Below are 16,653 nucleotides of genomic sequence, written 5' to 3'. Positions count from 1 at the left end.
TTTGTCTTAAATGGGTGACCCCTTATCTTTAAACAGTGACCCCTAGTTCTAGATTCTCCCATAAGAAGAAACATCCTCTCCACATCCACCCTGTTAAGACCCCTCAGGATCTTAAAGGTTTCAATCAAGTCGCCTGTTACTCTTCTAAACTCTAGTGGCTACCTCATAAGACAACGCACCCATACTTGGCATTAGTCTACTAAACCTTCTCTGAACTGCTTCTAATGCATTTACATCTTTCCTTAAATAAGGAGACTGATATTAGTACACAATACTCCAGATGTGGCCCCACAAGTGCCCTGTACAACTGAAGCATAACCTCCCTACTTTTGTAATCAATTTCCCTCAAAATAATGATAACATTCTATTAGCTTTCCTAATTACCTGCTGTACCTGCACACTAGCCTTTTGTGATTCATGCACTAAGACACCCAGGTCCCTCTGCATCTCAGAGCTCTGCAATCTCTCACCACTTAGATAATAAGCTTCTTTTTTATTCTTCCTGCCAGAATGGACAATTTCACATTTGCCCACATTATACTCTATCTTCCAGATCTTTGCCCCCTCACTTAACCCATGTCCTTTTGCAGCCTCCTTATGTCCTCTTCACAATTTACTTTCCTACCTATGACACTCGCTTACTAAAGCGAACGTCTATGGAGAGCTCAAGTCTGGGATGCGCTCTCATGGTGGTCAAGGCAGCGCTACAAGGACAATCTGAAAGCTTCACCTAGGAGTTTTGATATCGACTTGAGCTGTGGGTAAAGTTTGCCAGGATCACTACCTCTGACACAGCCAAATAAAAATCGGTGCAGCCTCCTTTGAAAGCAAGCACATCAGAGGCACAGTGAAAATACAAGGAGAAGAAGTCCCAAGACAGCAACTCGTCCAAAACTCAATTGTCTACAGTATCTGTCTATTTACAGCAGAACCTTCCATGCCCAGGTCTGCAGATCAGTCACGTATGTACCCACAGGAACCCCACCAAACACCCCAGATAATGATCATGTTCTTCCTTTGAGGCGAAGATGGCCAAGAGAAGACACAGATGCATCAAATACAAAATAAAAGCAAAATACCGCGGGTGCTGGAAATCTGAAACAAAAACAAAAATTGCTGGAAAAGCTCAGCAGGTCTGACAGCCTCTGTGGAGAGAGAGAGAGACAGAGTTAACGTTTCGAGTTCAGTTCTGAAGAAGAGTCATACGGACACGAAACGTTAACTCTGTCTTTCTCTCTCCACAGATGCTGTCAAATATGAAATATTTGGTTTAGAAGTCACTTTAACCACAACTTAGTCATAAGCAGTAATAAAGAGAATGCCACACTTTTTTTTGAAGAGTTACATTTGCAAAGTTCAATCTGTACTTATTACTGCCATGTATCCTAGTGCAATTATCAGCGATCAGAGACTTCCTTTACATTCTGAAGTCGTTAGTATAATTACACACAGGTCATGAGAAAGTCCAAGCACATATTTATTAATGGAGCATTTTAGGTAAAAGAAAAAGCTCAAGCCTTCAGCGAAAATTATATCCTTCTAAGAATAGAATAGGGTCATTGCTCCAATACTGGATTTCATGGCCTTTGATCACTCAGACTTGGTCCAAGCACTGGATCAAGGATAGAAAAGTAACAGGTTAGAAAACCCGATTTAAGGAAGAGGATACAAGGTGGAATTCATCGTACAGCCATGTTGAGTCAAAGTCATTAATTCACATCATTTTTGTTCTGAAAAATAACTATTCCTATTTCTAGCTGTTAAGGAGATTTCCTGCCTAGAATTTACAAAAAACACGGTTAACATAAGAGTGTCAACATATGAGTTAACACAAAGGTATCAAGAGAGAACCTTTCTTCAAAGGGAATAATTAATTCAGCTCTATGGCGTCTCCATCTCACTTCAGTCAGATGATCTTTCCTTGTGCCATGTACCAGTCCCTGCTGGAGCTTTATATTTGGTTCTTTTGACTGAAGTAGACAGTTGTTCCTGTCTGCTTCCTTCAGCACCTGTCTGCCATTCTTGTACTATTCAAGCTCTCTCTGAACAGCTACAGACATATTTCCTGAGCAGTTGAGCTGGTCCAAAGTTAAGAGCAGTTTTGAGTTAAGAACAATTCCCACCCCCGCAACCTCCCTCCCACCCCCATCTGTGAAAAGAAATACTATATCAGTGTCATTTTACCTAGTCGCACTAAACTTCAAATTAAAATTGATGAGGATGGGTTCTTTTTATCCACAGTTTAAAAAGGTTCACTTCAATGATGGGTGATTATCAAAGACACTTGGATCTTTACAGCCCCAAATTTTATTCTCCTGCTGAGTCGATGGCTGTTTATCAAATGCCAAATTTATATCTGTACGAAACACGAGCCACTCTATATTCAGAAGTAATATTTAGTTGGTGAGGCTTCAAAAAAAATGTGAAGTTATTTCACTTCAGGAGTTGTTTCAATATTTTTATTACAAATTCAGACGATACTCGAACGTGAATTCCCCACCAATGGAATAAGGCACGATGACATAAACTGTCACTGAAAATGGGATAAGGTAATGATAATGTCTACAAGCTTTACAATCTACTCCTGATAATACAAGGCCATTTCTCCGACTTAAAAAAAAATTATCCAATTCCTAGCAGTAAGCCAAAAAATTAATAAAGTAATATAGCAAAGTGGGAATTTAGTGGTAAAGAAGCAGAATTACTAGAATTTAAATTCATTGAAATTCAAATTAAAAATAGACTGCATATATCCAGAGGACATATTTTAATAGGGTGATTAACCCATTGCAGACTTTGCTTGTTGCATGCAAGCTTCACATTTATTTGCTAATTTTTTTTGGCTCCTATCTGTATACAGAAATATGTAAAAACTCTAATATCAGTTAATTTGATGCAAGCTCACTAGCACATCATGAGGCATTGATTCTAGTAAGCAGGCTTGTTCAAGCTGGGTAACTACTAACCCTCAGGTGATGCAACTCTGCAAAGACCAGAATGGTAAGTGACGATAATCAAGACAGGTTTATGGGAACTGCAGTGAACCTATTGAGAAACAGTTTACAAACATTCCCAAACTGATAAAGTTCATATTCAATTTGTGCAGGATGACTGCACTCCTCCTGTTACTTAACAAAAAGCATTCAGTAAGTTTCCAACACATATGTGAGAACAAGTTGGGGTAATAAAATCAGTATTGACAACTGGACAAACACATCTGTGTAAGTAACTGGCCAAAGTGTCATGCTGCAATACTATAATGTAACAATAAAACATTTAAATACCATGGGTTTAGAGCTGGTGTATAGCCAAATGAATAGACAATGCCTCTTTCCCCGACTCTTAAATATTCCAAACCAAGACAATCATTTGAGCCAGACTATTAGTTTTTTTGTTAGGGTGCAAAGCAGAGGTATCACCAGCAGGCTCCTCTGTAGGGTCAGGACCAGAATTGGAGATCTCACCGGCCTTTGGACAATATAATTCTAGTGCCATAATTAACCAACTATAGACTTCAAGTTATTGTTATCTAGATGCCAGATACAAACAAGAAATTCTTGCTGCCAAAGCAAGGAGCAAGGAATTTTACTGCTGCAGTGAAGTTGTGTTTCCAGCAGATGGCAGTGTTGCACTATTTATAGTTTATTGAATGGCTTTGAACAGTAAATTAGCAGCTCATAGCGCAGGCTGGTCCAGCCTTTCCGCTTGGCGGAGCACATTCATAGTTTTTTCTCACTCGAGGGGCCGATGAACAAATTTCGGAAAAATAAAGCTTGGCACAACAATAAAATGAATTTCAAAAAAGGAGTTGAGGCATTAAGAAAAGAAACAATCCCTGAGCTAAAGCAATGCCTTAACTATAAATTGTTAAGATAAAAAAGAGCAATTAATAGAAATGACCAGAGTGTGAGAGGGTCAGCGAGTGTGTGTCTGGCTCACTCCCAGTCTGAGTGCTCACTCACTCACTCTCTGTGGGTGGGTGGGTGTGTGAGAGTTGGTGGGTGGGTGAGAGGGTTGGTGCGTGTGTGAGAGTTGGTGCGTGCGTGAGTTGGTGTGCGTGAGTTGGTGTGCGTGTGCGTGTGAGTTGGTGTGCGTGTGTGTGAGTTGGTGCGTGTGTGTGAGTTGGTGTGTGTGTGAGTTGGTGCGTGTGTGAGTTGGTGCGTGTGTGTGAGTTGGTGCGTGTGTGTGAGTTGGTGCGTGTGTGTGAGTTGGTGCGTGTGTGTGTTGGTGTGCGTGTGTGTGAGTTGGTGTGCATGTGTGAGAGTTGGTGTGTGAGTGTGAGAGTTGGTGCGTGTGTGTGAGTTGGTGCGTGTGTGAGAGTTGGTGTACGTATGCGTGCGTGTGAGTTGGTGTGCGTATGCGTGCGTGAGTTGGTGTGCGTATGCGTGCGTGTGAGTTGGTGTGCGTATGCGTGCGTGTGAGTTGGTGTGCGTATGCGTGCGTGTGAGTTGGTGTGCGTATGCGTGCGTGTGAGTTGGTGTGCGTATGCGTGCGTGTGAGTTGGTGTGCGTATGCGTGCGTGTGAGTTGGTGTGCGTGTGCGTGTGTGAGAGTTGGTGTGCGTGTGTGTGTGTGAGAGTTGGTGTGCGTGTGTGTGAGTTCGTGTGCGTGTGCGTGTGTGTGAGTTGGTGTGCGTGTGTGTGAGTTGGTGTGCGTATGCGTGTGTGTGAGTTGGTGTGCATGTGCGTGTGTGTGAGTTGGTGTGCGTGTGCGTGTGTGTGAGTTGGTGTGCGTGTGTGAGAGTTGGTGTGCGTGTGCGTGTGTGAGTTGGTGTGCGTGTGCGTGTGTGTGAGTTGGTGTGCGTGTGCGTGTGTGAGAGTTGGTGTGCGTGTGCGTGTGTGAGAGTTGGTGTGCGTGTGTGAGTTGGTGTGCGTGTGTGTGTGTGTGTGTGTGTGTGAGTTGGTGTGCGTGTGAGAGTTGGTGTGCGTGTGTGTGTGTGTGAGTTGGTGTGCGTATGAGAGTTGGTGTGTGTGTGTGTGCGTGTGAGTTGGTGTGCGTGTGAGTTGGTGTGCGTGTGAGTTGGTGTGCGTGTGAGTTGGTGTGCGTGTGAGTTGGTGTGCGTGTGAGTTGGTGTGCGTGTGAGTTGGTGTGCGTGTGAGTTGGTGTGCGTGTGAGTTGGTGTGCGTGTGTGTGCGTGTGTGAGTTGGTGTGCGTGTGTGAGTTGGTGTGCGTGTGTGAGTTGGTGTGCGTGTGTGAGTTGGTGTGCGTGTGTGTGTGTGTGTGAGTTGGTGTGTGTGCCGAAGGGGGTGAGTGCGAAACCAGAGATGGTGAGGCAGATACTAACTCATGCCACACAACCCTTCCCACCCCCACTCACTCTCACACACACCAACTCACCGCACCCTGAGCCCCCGCCTCACCCCGAGCCCCAGCACACCCCGAGCCCCACCGCACACTGAACCCCAGCGCACCCCGAGCCCCACCGCACCCCGAGCCCCAGCGCACCCCGAGCCCCACCGCACACTGAACCCCAGCGCACCCCGAGCCCCAGCCTCACCCCGAGCCCCAGCCTCACCCCGAGCCCCAGCCTCACCGCGCCCCGAGCCCCAGCGCGCCCCGAGCCCCCACCTCACCGCACCCTGAACAACCAGCCTCACCACACCTTTACTCCCCTTGGGCCCGGTAACCCTCAGCACAGTCACTGCCACCGGTGTTCACTGCTCATCCAATCAGAGATTGTTTTGCTCCCTCATTTGCTGCTGATCGACTCACTGGGAAAGGAACGCATTGTGGACAAGCCTGATCTAGTGTGTGCTTATTTTTCCCTCTGCTTGTGTTCAATAGACCTGACCCCTACACAGTGTAACTGGTCTACATCCCAGGCAGTTACTGGGTTGCCTGCAACAAAAAAAAAATTCCACTTGCTGTGAAATTGAAAGAGGCTTTTTCAATTGTAACTACAATTTAAGGGGCAATTCTATCTACATCAGCAGGTTTTAAGAATTGAAGGGATGCAAATGTGAGGCATTTATTTAAAATGTGGTACCTATATCTGGGATTAGGACAATATCCACTCCTAACTATTTAAAACTAACCTGCGTTCAGGTGAACATATGAATGAAGGAGGAGGAGGAGGCTTTGCTGCCCCTCAAACCTGCTCCGCCATTTAGTAAGATCACGGGCAGAATCTTTACCTCGGTGGGAGCACACCCGCCCCGACCGAGTGTAAAATGACGCGCGGTGATGTCGGGCGAGCGTCCCAACGTCATCGCGCACCCACGCGATATTTCAGTCGGCAGCACACCCGCCGACAATTAACAGGCCTGTTAAGGCCATTGAAAAGATAATTATCTTAAATTGTTCACTGCTGGCTGGCGGGCAGGTAAAAAGTGCCCGGCGGCTTTTGCACTCTGTCGGAAACCTCATCCAGGGGCAGGTGAGGTTTCCAACAAAAATAAAATATTTTAAACTGCATTTATAAAATGAATGGGACAGGGTCGCATGAGGGGACATGTCTCATAACATTTTTTAAATCTTTATTTTTTTTTTGAAAACCGTTCAGCACAGAGCTGCTGCCTCAGGGAGGTTTTCGAGTCCGCACTTGTACACACGGGCGAGGTTCGCACTCGCCCCCCCTCCCCCCACCCCCCACCCCCCCCGCTCCGGCCTGTACAGGCAGCGCTGCCCCTCGTGTTTCACACTGGGCAGGCTTTAACTGGCCCTGCCAGTGTGACATGGCCGTCCAGCCCCGATTGTGGGCAGCGGTCAGCTTCCCCGTTGAGCCCGCCCAGCAAGGGCAAAACTCTGCCCCATGGCTGATCTGATAGTAACCTCAAACCTGCATCCCACCTACCCCCGATAACCTATCACCCCCCTGCTTACCAAGAATCCATCCATCTCTGCCTTAAAAATATTCAAAGACTCTGCTTCCACCACCTTTTCAGCAACAGAGTTCCAAAGACTCACGACCCTCAGAGAAAGAATTTCACCTCATCTCTGTTTTAAATGAGCAACCCCTTATTTTTAAACAGTGACCCCCAGTTCTAGATGCTTCCATAAGAGGAAACATCCTCTTCACATCCACCCTGTCAAGACCCCTCAGGATCTTATGTGTTTCAATCAAATCACCTCTTACTCTTCTAAACTCCAGTGGATACAAGCCCAGCCTCTCCAACCTTTCCTCATCAGACAACCCACCCATTCCAGGTATTAGTCTAGTAAACCTTCTCTGAATTGCTTCTAATGCTTTTATATCCTTCCTTAAATAAGGCGACCAATACCAGTACTCTAGGTTTGACCTCACTAGTGCTCTGTATGACTTAAGTATAACCTCCCTACTTTTGTATTCAATTCCCCTCGCAATAAACGATAACATTCTATTAGCTTTCCTAACTGCTTGCTGTACCTGCATACTAGCCTTTGTGATTCAGACGCTAAGACACCCAGATCCCTCTGCATCTCAGAGCTCTGAAATCTCTTCACCATTTAGGTAATACACTTTTCTTTTATTCTTCCTACCAAAAATGGACAATGTCACATTTTCCCACATTATACTCCATTTGTCAGACCCTTACCTGCCCAGTTATCCTATCTATACCTTTTTGTAACCTCCTTATGTCCTGTCCACAACTTACCTATCTTTATGTCATCAAAAAATTTCAATATCAGCAAAGTTCAATATCTGTCTCAGATCTCTGGAGATGACTGACAGATGCTTACTATTACTAATGTGTCTTCCTGAGGTTTGGTTGCAAAATATTCTTGCAATAACTAACCTAAAGAAGGTGGCTGTCCTCGTATAACACCATTCTTCATTCTCTCTTCCCACTCCAGCACTTCCTTGTATATCAACTCTGCAGAGAAAAAAAAACAGGCTTATTAAAATATTAGGGTGATATAATCACTGGAATGCAAAAGCTAAGACAGCTTCATTGGATTGAGAATGGTTTTGGTTCTCATCCTGAAAGCACCCAGGCCCAGAAGTTGGCAAGTTTTATTCATTCCACATTGCAGGCTCACTAGAATCAGTCTTTTTCTGTGAAAATCCAAATGGAAAAAAAATCCATAACCCTGGGCTGCTTACTAGACAGTTTCATGGAGAATTGGAGCACTGAGGCATTTGTAACTGTAACGGGTGTTTTGAGGGCAGTTCACTCACTCCGAACAGGTTATTGTTCTGTTGGCTCCGCTACTTTGGGAAGGCTAAATACAAATTGGATAACTGCTCTGCAAAACACCTCCATTCAGTTCCCCAGAGTGACCCCAAAGTGCCAGTCACCTGTCATTATAAATCTCTGCTCCACTCCCACTCTGACTTCCTGCCCCCTAAACTGCTCCAAAGAAGCTCAATGTAAGCTCGAGGGATAGCACCTCGTTTTTTGATTACAATCTTGTGGATGCAACGCTGAGTTCGACAATTTCAGACAATAATCTCTGCCCCATTGTGTTCTGGGGGCTTTTTTGTGGACCACAGCCGTTGGTAACGATTCAGCTTTCCTGTTTATTCTTCCGTCAGACACATCTTTTGTGTCTATGCTTGTCCCATTACCACAAACTATTCCCTTTCACCATCGTCCCTTTTGTCATTTAATCTCTTCTGTTTTTCACACCGCATCACGGACCTTCTCTTCTATTCAATACTCTTTTCCCATCTCTCCATCTCTGTGCTTGCTTTTCTCTCATCTTTTGAGTTCTGACGAAAGGTCATCATCCTGAGGCGTTAAGCCAGTTTCTCTCTGCGCAGGTGCTGCCAGACCACTGAGTATTTCCAACGCTTTCTGCTTTTGCGTCAGATTTCCAGCATTTTGCTTTGGCCTTCAATCAAGCCACTCTGATTCGATCTGCCTAATTAACGTACCAGGAAGTCTCAGCAGGAAGAAAGATCCCAGTCGAGGAGCTCAGAACAACACCAAGAACGAAATTTTGTCTGAAAAGGGACTAACTTCTAACCCAAGTGTACTATAAAAATGGAGGTCACTTAGCACTCCCCCTATGCTTTCCTTAGTCTTCGATTGTAGTTAATGACTCATAGTTGCTCTGAAACAAGCATTTGAAAGCTAGTTTATGCAGCTCCATTAAAAAGCAGCTACCCCTTTCTAAAGGCAACTGTGCACACATTTTATTTTAAATTCAAGTGGAATTCACGTCATGGATATTCTCGACATTCAGCAGAGACAAGACACTGGTTTCAGAGAACATCTCTTTACCTTTCCACTCATCTATAGTGTGATCCCTCTCATCTAACTGCTTGTCATATATCTTGGGTGGCGGCTGGAAAAGATAAATTGAAATCTTGTTAGGCAAATCTTGTTAATCCATCCAGCACACAAAAATCACAAGCACCAGGACAAACCCATTGTTAACTGTGGTCTGCTCCCTTTCAGTGCTTCATGAAACAATCAACTGAAAGCAGGTTATGTATTAGCTGTCAATCAGCAGCTCAGAACAGTCTGCAACATTCACAAGTCTATAAATAATTGCCAATAATTCAGCACAGTACTTACAGACTATGCCACAATAGTAGTTAAGGTAAATGTCAGGACAATTAATTCTTACAGCCACATAACCAATATAGAGTGTGGCATTATTCTTATAGAATGACATGCCTTCCGCAACCAAAATGCTCGATTTTAATAGCATTAACATGCCCAAGGGACAAGCATTCTGGGTGTTGAGATAGAAAGCAATATCACAGTGCATTCATTAGATCATACGAACAGAGGAATCAGGGGCAGAAGCAGGCCACACGGCCTCTCAAGCCTGCTCCACCATTCAATAAGATCATGGCTGATCTGAATTTAAGAGGGGGGAAGGTAAGCGATTGGGGACATGAAGGGGGAGACACAAGGGTGGAGGGGTGGGGAAAACAGAGAGTGGTATGATTCCATTTACACGCATCACACGCAAAAAGGTGTTTGCAGACTTGTAAGAAAATCCTTTTAAAAGTTTCGCTCTGCTTTGGCAATGTGCATTGTGGCGAGCCACAACTCCCTGATTTCAATAAGTGCTGGTAGAATCCTAACTGCCGGGGTACTGCTGTAGGCTCAGCTACGAATGGTTTTGCTGAGATCAGGCAGCCTTAAATAGTCTCTCGGATTGAACCTAGATTTTAGCTGCTATTGAAGATTTAATAGCAAAGCCAAACTTGAGATAGCTTGTCCCTACACTTTATAACACAAGAATAATGGAGGGGATTGTAAATAATGTGCAAAACTAACATTTCATTTACAGCTATAAGCAACACTTTGATCTACAGGAAAAACAGGCTAATTCTTTGAAGAGTATACCATTTCCTCCCCCACCAACCCAATTCATTTACATTTGTCTACAGAATCTTCAACACATTTGCCCCTCTAAACTTAACTAAGTTTTATTGACCAAAAAATAATTCTCCTTATTGTATCAAAATGGTTTCCAAAAGATTAGTTCACCCATGACATTGTTCACGGCAAGTCTAATAATTAAGTATTTGTAATAATGGTCAGGAACAATAAGCTATTCACAAAAAACATACCGCTCTGCTAGTGAGGAAGAACTTGCATTTATAAAGTGCCTTCATACCTTCAGGAAGTCTCAAGGTGTTTCACAACCAGTGAAGTACTTTTGAAGTGAATTGTTTAAGCAGACCCAGCAGTTAATTGGTATACAGCAATTTTTCACAAATAGCAATGAGATAATTGACACGTTAATTTAAACTCTTCAGACTTGGAGGCAAAAGTGGGTCAAGCTGATAATGTAAAGGGAAAGTTATGGTTGACAAGTTGATCATGGAGCTCCAGCTTTTCAATCAGCTGCGGAACACTGCACAAAACAGCTCAGTACAACTTTCAGATTCTCTTCCCTCCTGTAAAGGTCCTGCCTCCCCAAATAATAATGGGAACCTGGGTTTGGGGAAAAAATGACTGCATGTCCAATTGCCGCCACTCTTTGGTGCAGCACACGGAACAAGCAATATGCTGCTCACCACATTGTCCATTCATGCAGGTTCCCCTACCCACTGTCTCAGGTAACTCCACATCCTGCAATGAGGTCATAAACTTCTTCACGTCACCAATGTCACACTGATCATTCGATAGGAGGTGCACTTCCAGCTGTGCAGTTTGCCCCTCACTGCGTTAGAAATTCTTTGCTACTACAAGTAAAGGTGGTTGGGTGACAGGTAGGGATTTTAAGGTTGTCTATTCCAGTTGTGTTGAAATTAATGTTTCCCCCTATGAAAAAGCCTGATTTTACACTGCGCCACAGCAGGAGAGGAGCAACTGACTCAGCATACAACATATAGCAGGAGAAATACTGCTTAATAAACACATTTATGCAGGGATTCAGAGTGGTTTTGATCTGCCCTTGCAGTCAAATTTAAATCACTTAGGATTGTTTGTTATTGCATGAACTATGAAGGGGTGCACATAAGGAATTTACCTTTTGGGAGTTGTGGTGGGGGAGGGAGAGTGGGGAGAAGAAAAGAGAAACTGTAAGTTAGACAATTAGGCTTTTCTGGTACTTCCTGCAGTTTGGAAAGGACTAGTTAGGAAGAGAGGCTCATGAAACTGGGACTCCTTTCAGTAGAGTGTAGAGCAAAGGAGATTAACAGGTCTGATGGGGGTGTTCAAAATATTGAGGTGTTGGCAAAGTGAACTGAGAAAACTACTTCCACCAGCCAGTAAGTTGGTAATTAGAGGGAAGGAATTTAAGATCACTACCATTAGAACAGGGGGAGAGTTCGGGAGATTTCAAATTTTATCCAAGGATTGTTAAAACATGGAATGCCCTAACAGGAGCAGTGTTGAATACAGAATAACTTTTCAAGGAGAAATACATACATATATTTTAATAGAAAGTGGTAAAAGGGCATGGGAAAAGGATAAAGGGAATGGATATATGTGTGGAAGGTACTGGCAGCAGCTTGGTGCACCAAATGCATCCTTCAAGTGCTGTAAACCTCATGGGATCCATGTCAACTAGAAGGAGTTTAATATGTGGCTTAGCAACACAGAAATCTATCTCACAGAGCTGCGGATGCGCAGCAACCGAAGATGGTCAATTTTGAGATGGACAGAATTTTGGACATAAAGGGAATCAGGGGCTCCCCGAGGACAGGGTGGCAATCAGGTGATCCCCAGATACAGGATGGCAATCAGGTGATCCCCAGATACAGGATGGCAATCAGGTGATCCCCAGATACAGGATGGCAACCAGAAGATCCCCAGGTACAGGGTGGCAACCAGAAGATCCCCAGGTACAGGGTGGCAACCAGAAGATCCCCAGGTACAGGGTGGCAACCAGAAGATCCCCAGGTACAGGGTGGCAACCAGAAGATCCCCAGGTACAGGGTGGCAACCAGAAGATCCCCAGGTACAGGGTGGCAACCAGAAGATCCCCAGGTACAGGGTGGCAACCAGAAGATCCCCAGGTACAGGGTGGCAACCAGAAGATCCCCAGGTACAGGGTGGCAACCAGAAGATCCCCAGGTACAGGGTGGCAACCAGAAGATCCCCAGGTACAGGGTGGCAACCAGAAGATCCCCAGGTACAGGGTGGCAACCAGAAGATCCCCAGGTACAGGGTGGCAACCAGAAGATCCCCAGGTACAGGGTGGCAACCAGAAGATCCCCAGGTACAGGGTGGCAACCAGAAGATCCCCAGGTACAGGGTGGCAATCAGATGATCCCCAGGTAGAGGGTGGCAATCAGATGATCCCCAGGTAGAGGGTGGCAATCAGAGGATCTCCAGGTACAGGGTGGCAATCAGGGGAACTGGGTACAGAATGTAAAAGTCGAGTTGAGGTATGTATCAGCCATGATCTTATTGAATGGGCAAGCAGGCTCAAGGTACAATATGGCCAACTCCTGACCCTAGTCTTACATTCTTAAGTTGGCATCCAATCTGATTTCTACTACCCAGAGAAAAAGAAATATTTTTAATTGTAGGCTGACAAGGCTTTTACTTTGATAAAAACAAAAACAAAGATAAAAACAAAAAAACTGCGGATGCTGGAAATCCAAAACACAAACAGAATTACCTGGAAAAACTCAGCAGGTCTGGCAGCATCGGCGGAGAAGAAAAGAGTTGATGTTTCGAGTCCTCATGACCCTTCGACAGAACTTGAGTGAGTCCAAGAAAGGGGTGAAATATAAGCTGGTTTAAGGTGTTTTTTGGCGGGGGGGGGGGGGGGGGGGGGGGGGGTGCACGGGGGGTTTGGGTGGGGGGAGAGAGAGAGAAGTGGAGGGGGTTGGTGTGGTTGTACGGACAAACAAGCAATAATAGAAGCAGATCATCAAAAGATGTCACAAACAACAGAACAAAAGAACACATAGGTGTTAAAGTTAAAGTTGGTGATATTATCTAAACGAATGTGCTAATTAAGAATGGATGGTAGGGCACTCAAGGTATAGCTCTAGTCGGGGTGGGGGGAGCATAAAAGATTTAAAAATATTTAAAAATAATGGAAATAGGTTGGAAAAGAAAAATCTATATAATTTATTGGAAAAAACAAAAGGAAGGGGGAAACAGAAAGGGGGTGGGGATGGAGGAGGTAGCTCAAGATCTAAAGTTGTTGAATTCAATATCCAGTCCGGAAGGCTGTAAAGTGCCTAGTCGGAAGATGAGGTGTTGCTCCTCCAGTTTGCGTTGGGCTTCACTGGAACAATGCAGCAAGCCAAGGACAGACATTTGGGCAAGAGAGCAGGGTGGAGTGTTAAAATGGCAAGCGACAGGGAGCTTTGGGTCATTCTTGCGGACAGACCGCAGGTGTTCTGCAAAGCGGTCGCCCAGTTTACGTTTGGTCTCTCCAATGTAGAGGAGACCACATTGGGAGCAATGAATGCAGTAGATTAAGTTGGGGGAAATGCAAGTGAAATGCTGCTTCACTTGAAAGGAGTGTTTGGGCCCTTGGACGGTGAGGAGAGAGGAAGTGAAGGGGCAGGTATTGCATTTTTTGCGTGGGCATGGGGTGGTGCCATAGGAGGGGGTTGAGGAGTAGGGGGTGATGGAGGAGTGGACCAGGGCGTCCCGGAGGGAGCGATCCCTACGGAATGCCGATAAGGGGGGTGAAGGGAAGATGTGTTTGGTGGTGGCATCATGCTGGAAATGGCGGAGGATGATCCTTTGAATGCAGAGGCTGGTGGGGTGATAAGTGAGGACAGGGGGGACCCTATCATGTTTCTGGGAGGGAGGAGAAGGCGTGAGGGCGGATGCGTGGGAGATGGGCCGGACACGGTTGAGGGCCCTGTCAACGACCGTGGGTGGAAAACCTCGGTTAAGGAAGAAGGAGGACATATCAGAGGAACTGTTTTTGAATGTAGCATCATCGGAACAGATGCGACGGAGGCGAAGGAACTGAGAGAATGGGATGGAGTCCTTACAGGAAGCGGGGTGTGAGGAGCTGTAGTTGAGGTAGCTGTGGGAGTCGGTAGGTTTGTAATGGATATTGGTGGACAGTCTATCACCAGAGATTGAGACAGAGAGGTCAAGGAAAGGAAGGGAAGTGTCAGAGATGGACCACGTGAAAATGATGGAGGGGTGGAGATTGGAAGCAAAATTAATAAATTTTTCCAAGTCCCGACGAGAGCATGAAGCACCGAAGTAATCATCGATGTACCGGAGAAAGAGTTGTGGAAGGGGGCCGGAGTAGGACTGGAACAAGGAATGTTCCACATACCCCATAAAGAGACAGGCATAGCTGGGGACCATGCGGGTACCCATAGCCACACCTTTTATTTGGAGGAAGTGAGAGGAGTTAAAGGAGAAATTGTTCAGTGCGAGAACAAGTTCAGCCAGACGGAGGATAGTGGTGGATGGGGATTGTTCAGGCATTGTTTTTTCCAATAAATTATATAGATTTTTCTTTTCCAACCTATTTCCATTATTTTTAAATATTTTTAAATCTTTTATGCTCCCCCCACCCCCACTAGAGCTATATCTTGAGTGCCCTACCATCCATTCTTAATTAGCACATTCATTTAGATAATATCACCAACCTTAACACCTATGTGTTCTTTTGTTCTGTTGTTTGTGACATCTTTTGATGATCTGCTTCTATTATTGCTTGTTTGTCCCTACAACCACACCAACCCCTCCACTTCTCTCTCTCCCCCCACCCCCCCCCCCCACCCCCACAACACACCTTAAGCCAGCTTATATTTCACCCCTTTCTTGGACTCACTCAAGTTCTGTCGAAGGGTCATGAGGACTCGAAACGTCAACTCTTTTCTTCTCCGCTGATGCTGCCAGACCTGCTGAGTTTTTCCAGGTAATTCTGTTTTTGTTAAGGCTTTTACTTTATTACTTTATGGTTAACATTTCTGAAATGAATTTAAAATTAGTACAAATATGGGTTACACATTTACATTGACCAATATACATAAAAAAACAAATTAAACACTTACAGCTTCTACTTCAGCAGGGTCATACCAAACGTTAATGTAAGGGTGCTGCAGAGCATCGTCCACAGAAATCCTCTTTGACGCATCTATTACAAGCATTTTACATAACAAATCTCTAGCTTGGCTTGCTGTAACACAGGAGGGAAACTTCCAGTTAAGTATTGGACAGATCAAAAACCTGAATATCTAGAATCATAGTATACATCTTAAAATAAGCATTAAATGGCTTACAGAACGGAATTGTTTTTCTAGCTATCAATTGGACAGATGCCCAGGGATAAAAGGAGAATCCCCAAATACATGCACCTCTGTCACTGAACAGTAATCATTTTAGTTTCATGCATGCGGTTGGACAAATAAGTCATTTTTAAAAAAAATTTATTCACGGGATGTGGGTGTCGCTGGCTAGGCCAGCATTTATTGCCCATTCCTAGTTGCCCCTGAGAAGGTGGTGGTGTGCAACTTAATTTCTTCAATGAAAAGGACAAATTAACTTGCATTCATACAGTGCCTTCCGCTACCTCAGGAAGTTGTCAAAGAAGCACTTTTTGAAACGTAGTGGCTTTTATAATTTGGGAGAACATGGCAGCCAGTTTGCAAACAGCAAGGTCCACAAAATCAGATAAAAGGTCAGTTTTTGGAATAAAGCAATTGAGGGATGAATATTGTCCAGCACACCAGGGGGAATGTCACTGCTCTTCAGAAAGCGCCACCGGGTTCTTTATGCCCAACCGATAGGGAAGAAAGCGTTCAACATCTCATCCCAAAAAAATTAGACTGCCAGCCTTGTTCAGCAGGACTTTATGGAGTGTGAGCCTAGACTATGTGCTCAAGTCTCTGGGATGGAGCTTGAATGCATGGCTTTCTGACACAGAGCTGAAAGTGCTGATACTCAGCCACGGCTGACGCCAAATTAGATATACAATTTCCGCCAACAAGCTAAGTCGATACATCTTCAAACAACAGCCACGTGGACTTTGCACATGCTGAAAACAGGAGAGCAGCACCAAGTGAATTGGCTTTTAAAGAGCCAACACAGGCATAATGGGTTCAAAGGCCTCCCTTTCTCTGCTGCAAAATGTTATAATTGCTCAGCATCAGTTGGATGATGCAACTGTAGCTGCTTCAGGCCAAGCTGTTCTATTTAAATAAGGGCTGCCATGCACAATGGTCTTTCTTTGAGGCTGGATATAAATTACTAAATTAAAGAGTTTGTTTTTTATTAATCTATTTGAGGAGCTTACCTTGCTGCTAAGATCATCAACAAAAGCCCAACTTTTAAGATATTTCATCTGATGCTTTATCAACGACAGGGCCCAAGCGTCACAAGAATAA

The 16,653-nt window shown here is 44.7% G+C and overlaps 1 protein-coding gene across 3 annotated transcripts in view; it reads right to left on the bottom strand.

Annotated features, from left to right (window-relative positions):
• LOC121270754 (mitogen-activated protein kinase 8) overlaps positions 1–16,653 on the bottom strand; it is a 94,245-nt gene that overhangs the window by 4,823 nt on the left and 72,769 nt on the right. For all 3 annotated transcript variants that reach the window (XM_041176148.1, XM_041176150.1, XM_041176149.1), the window contains exons 9-11: positions 15,322–15,446; positions 9,146–9,209; positions 7,715–7,792 (exon numbers count right to left, since the gene is read on the bottom strand). In XM_041176148.1, coding sequence (XP_041032082.1) covers positions 7,715–7,792; positions 9,146–9,209; positions 15,322–15,446 — 267 coding nt within the window. The remainder of the gene's footprint in view (positions 1–7,714; positions 7,793–9,145; positions 9,210–15,321; positions 15,447–16,653) is intronic.

This window comes from Carcharodon carcharias, chromosome 28, assembly GCF_017639515.1.
Source record: "Carcharodon carcharias isolate sCarCar2 chromosome 28, sCarCar2.pri, whole genome shotgun sequence".
NCBI lineage: Eukaryota > Metazoa > Chordata > Chondrichthyes > Lamniformes > Lamnidae > Carcharodon > Carcharodon carcharias.
This window is presented reverse-complemented; position numbering and strand designations above follow the sequence as displayed.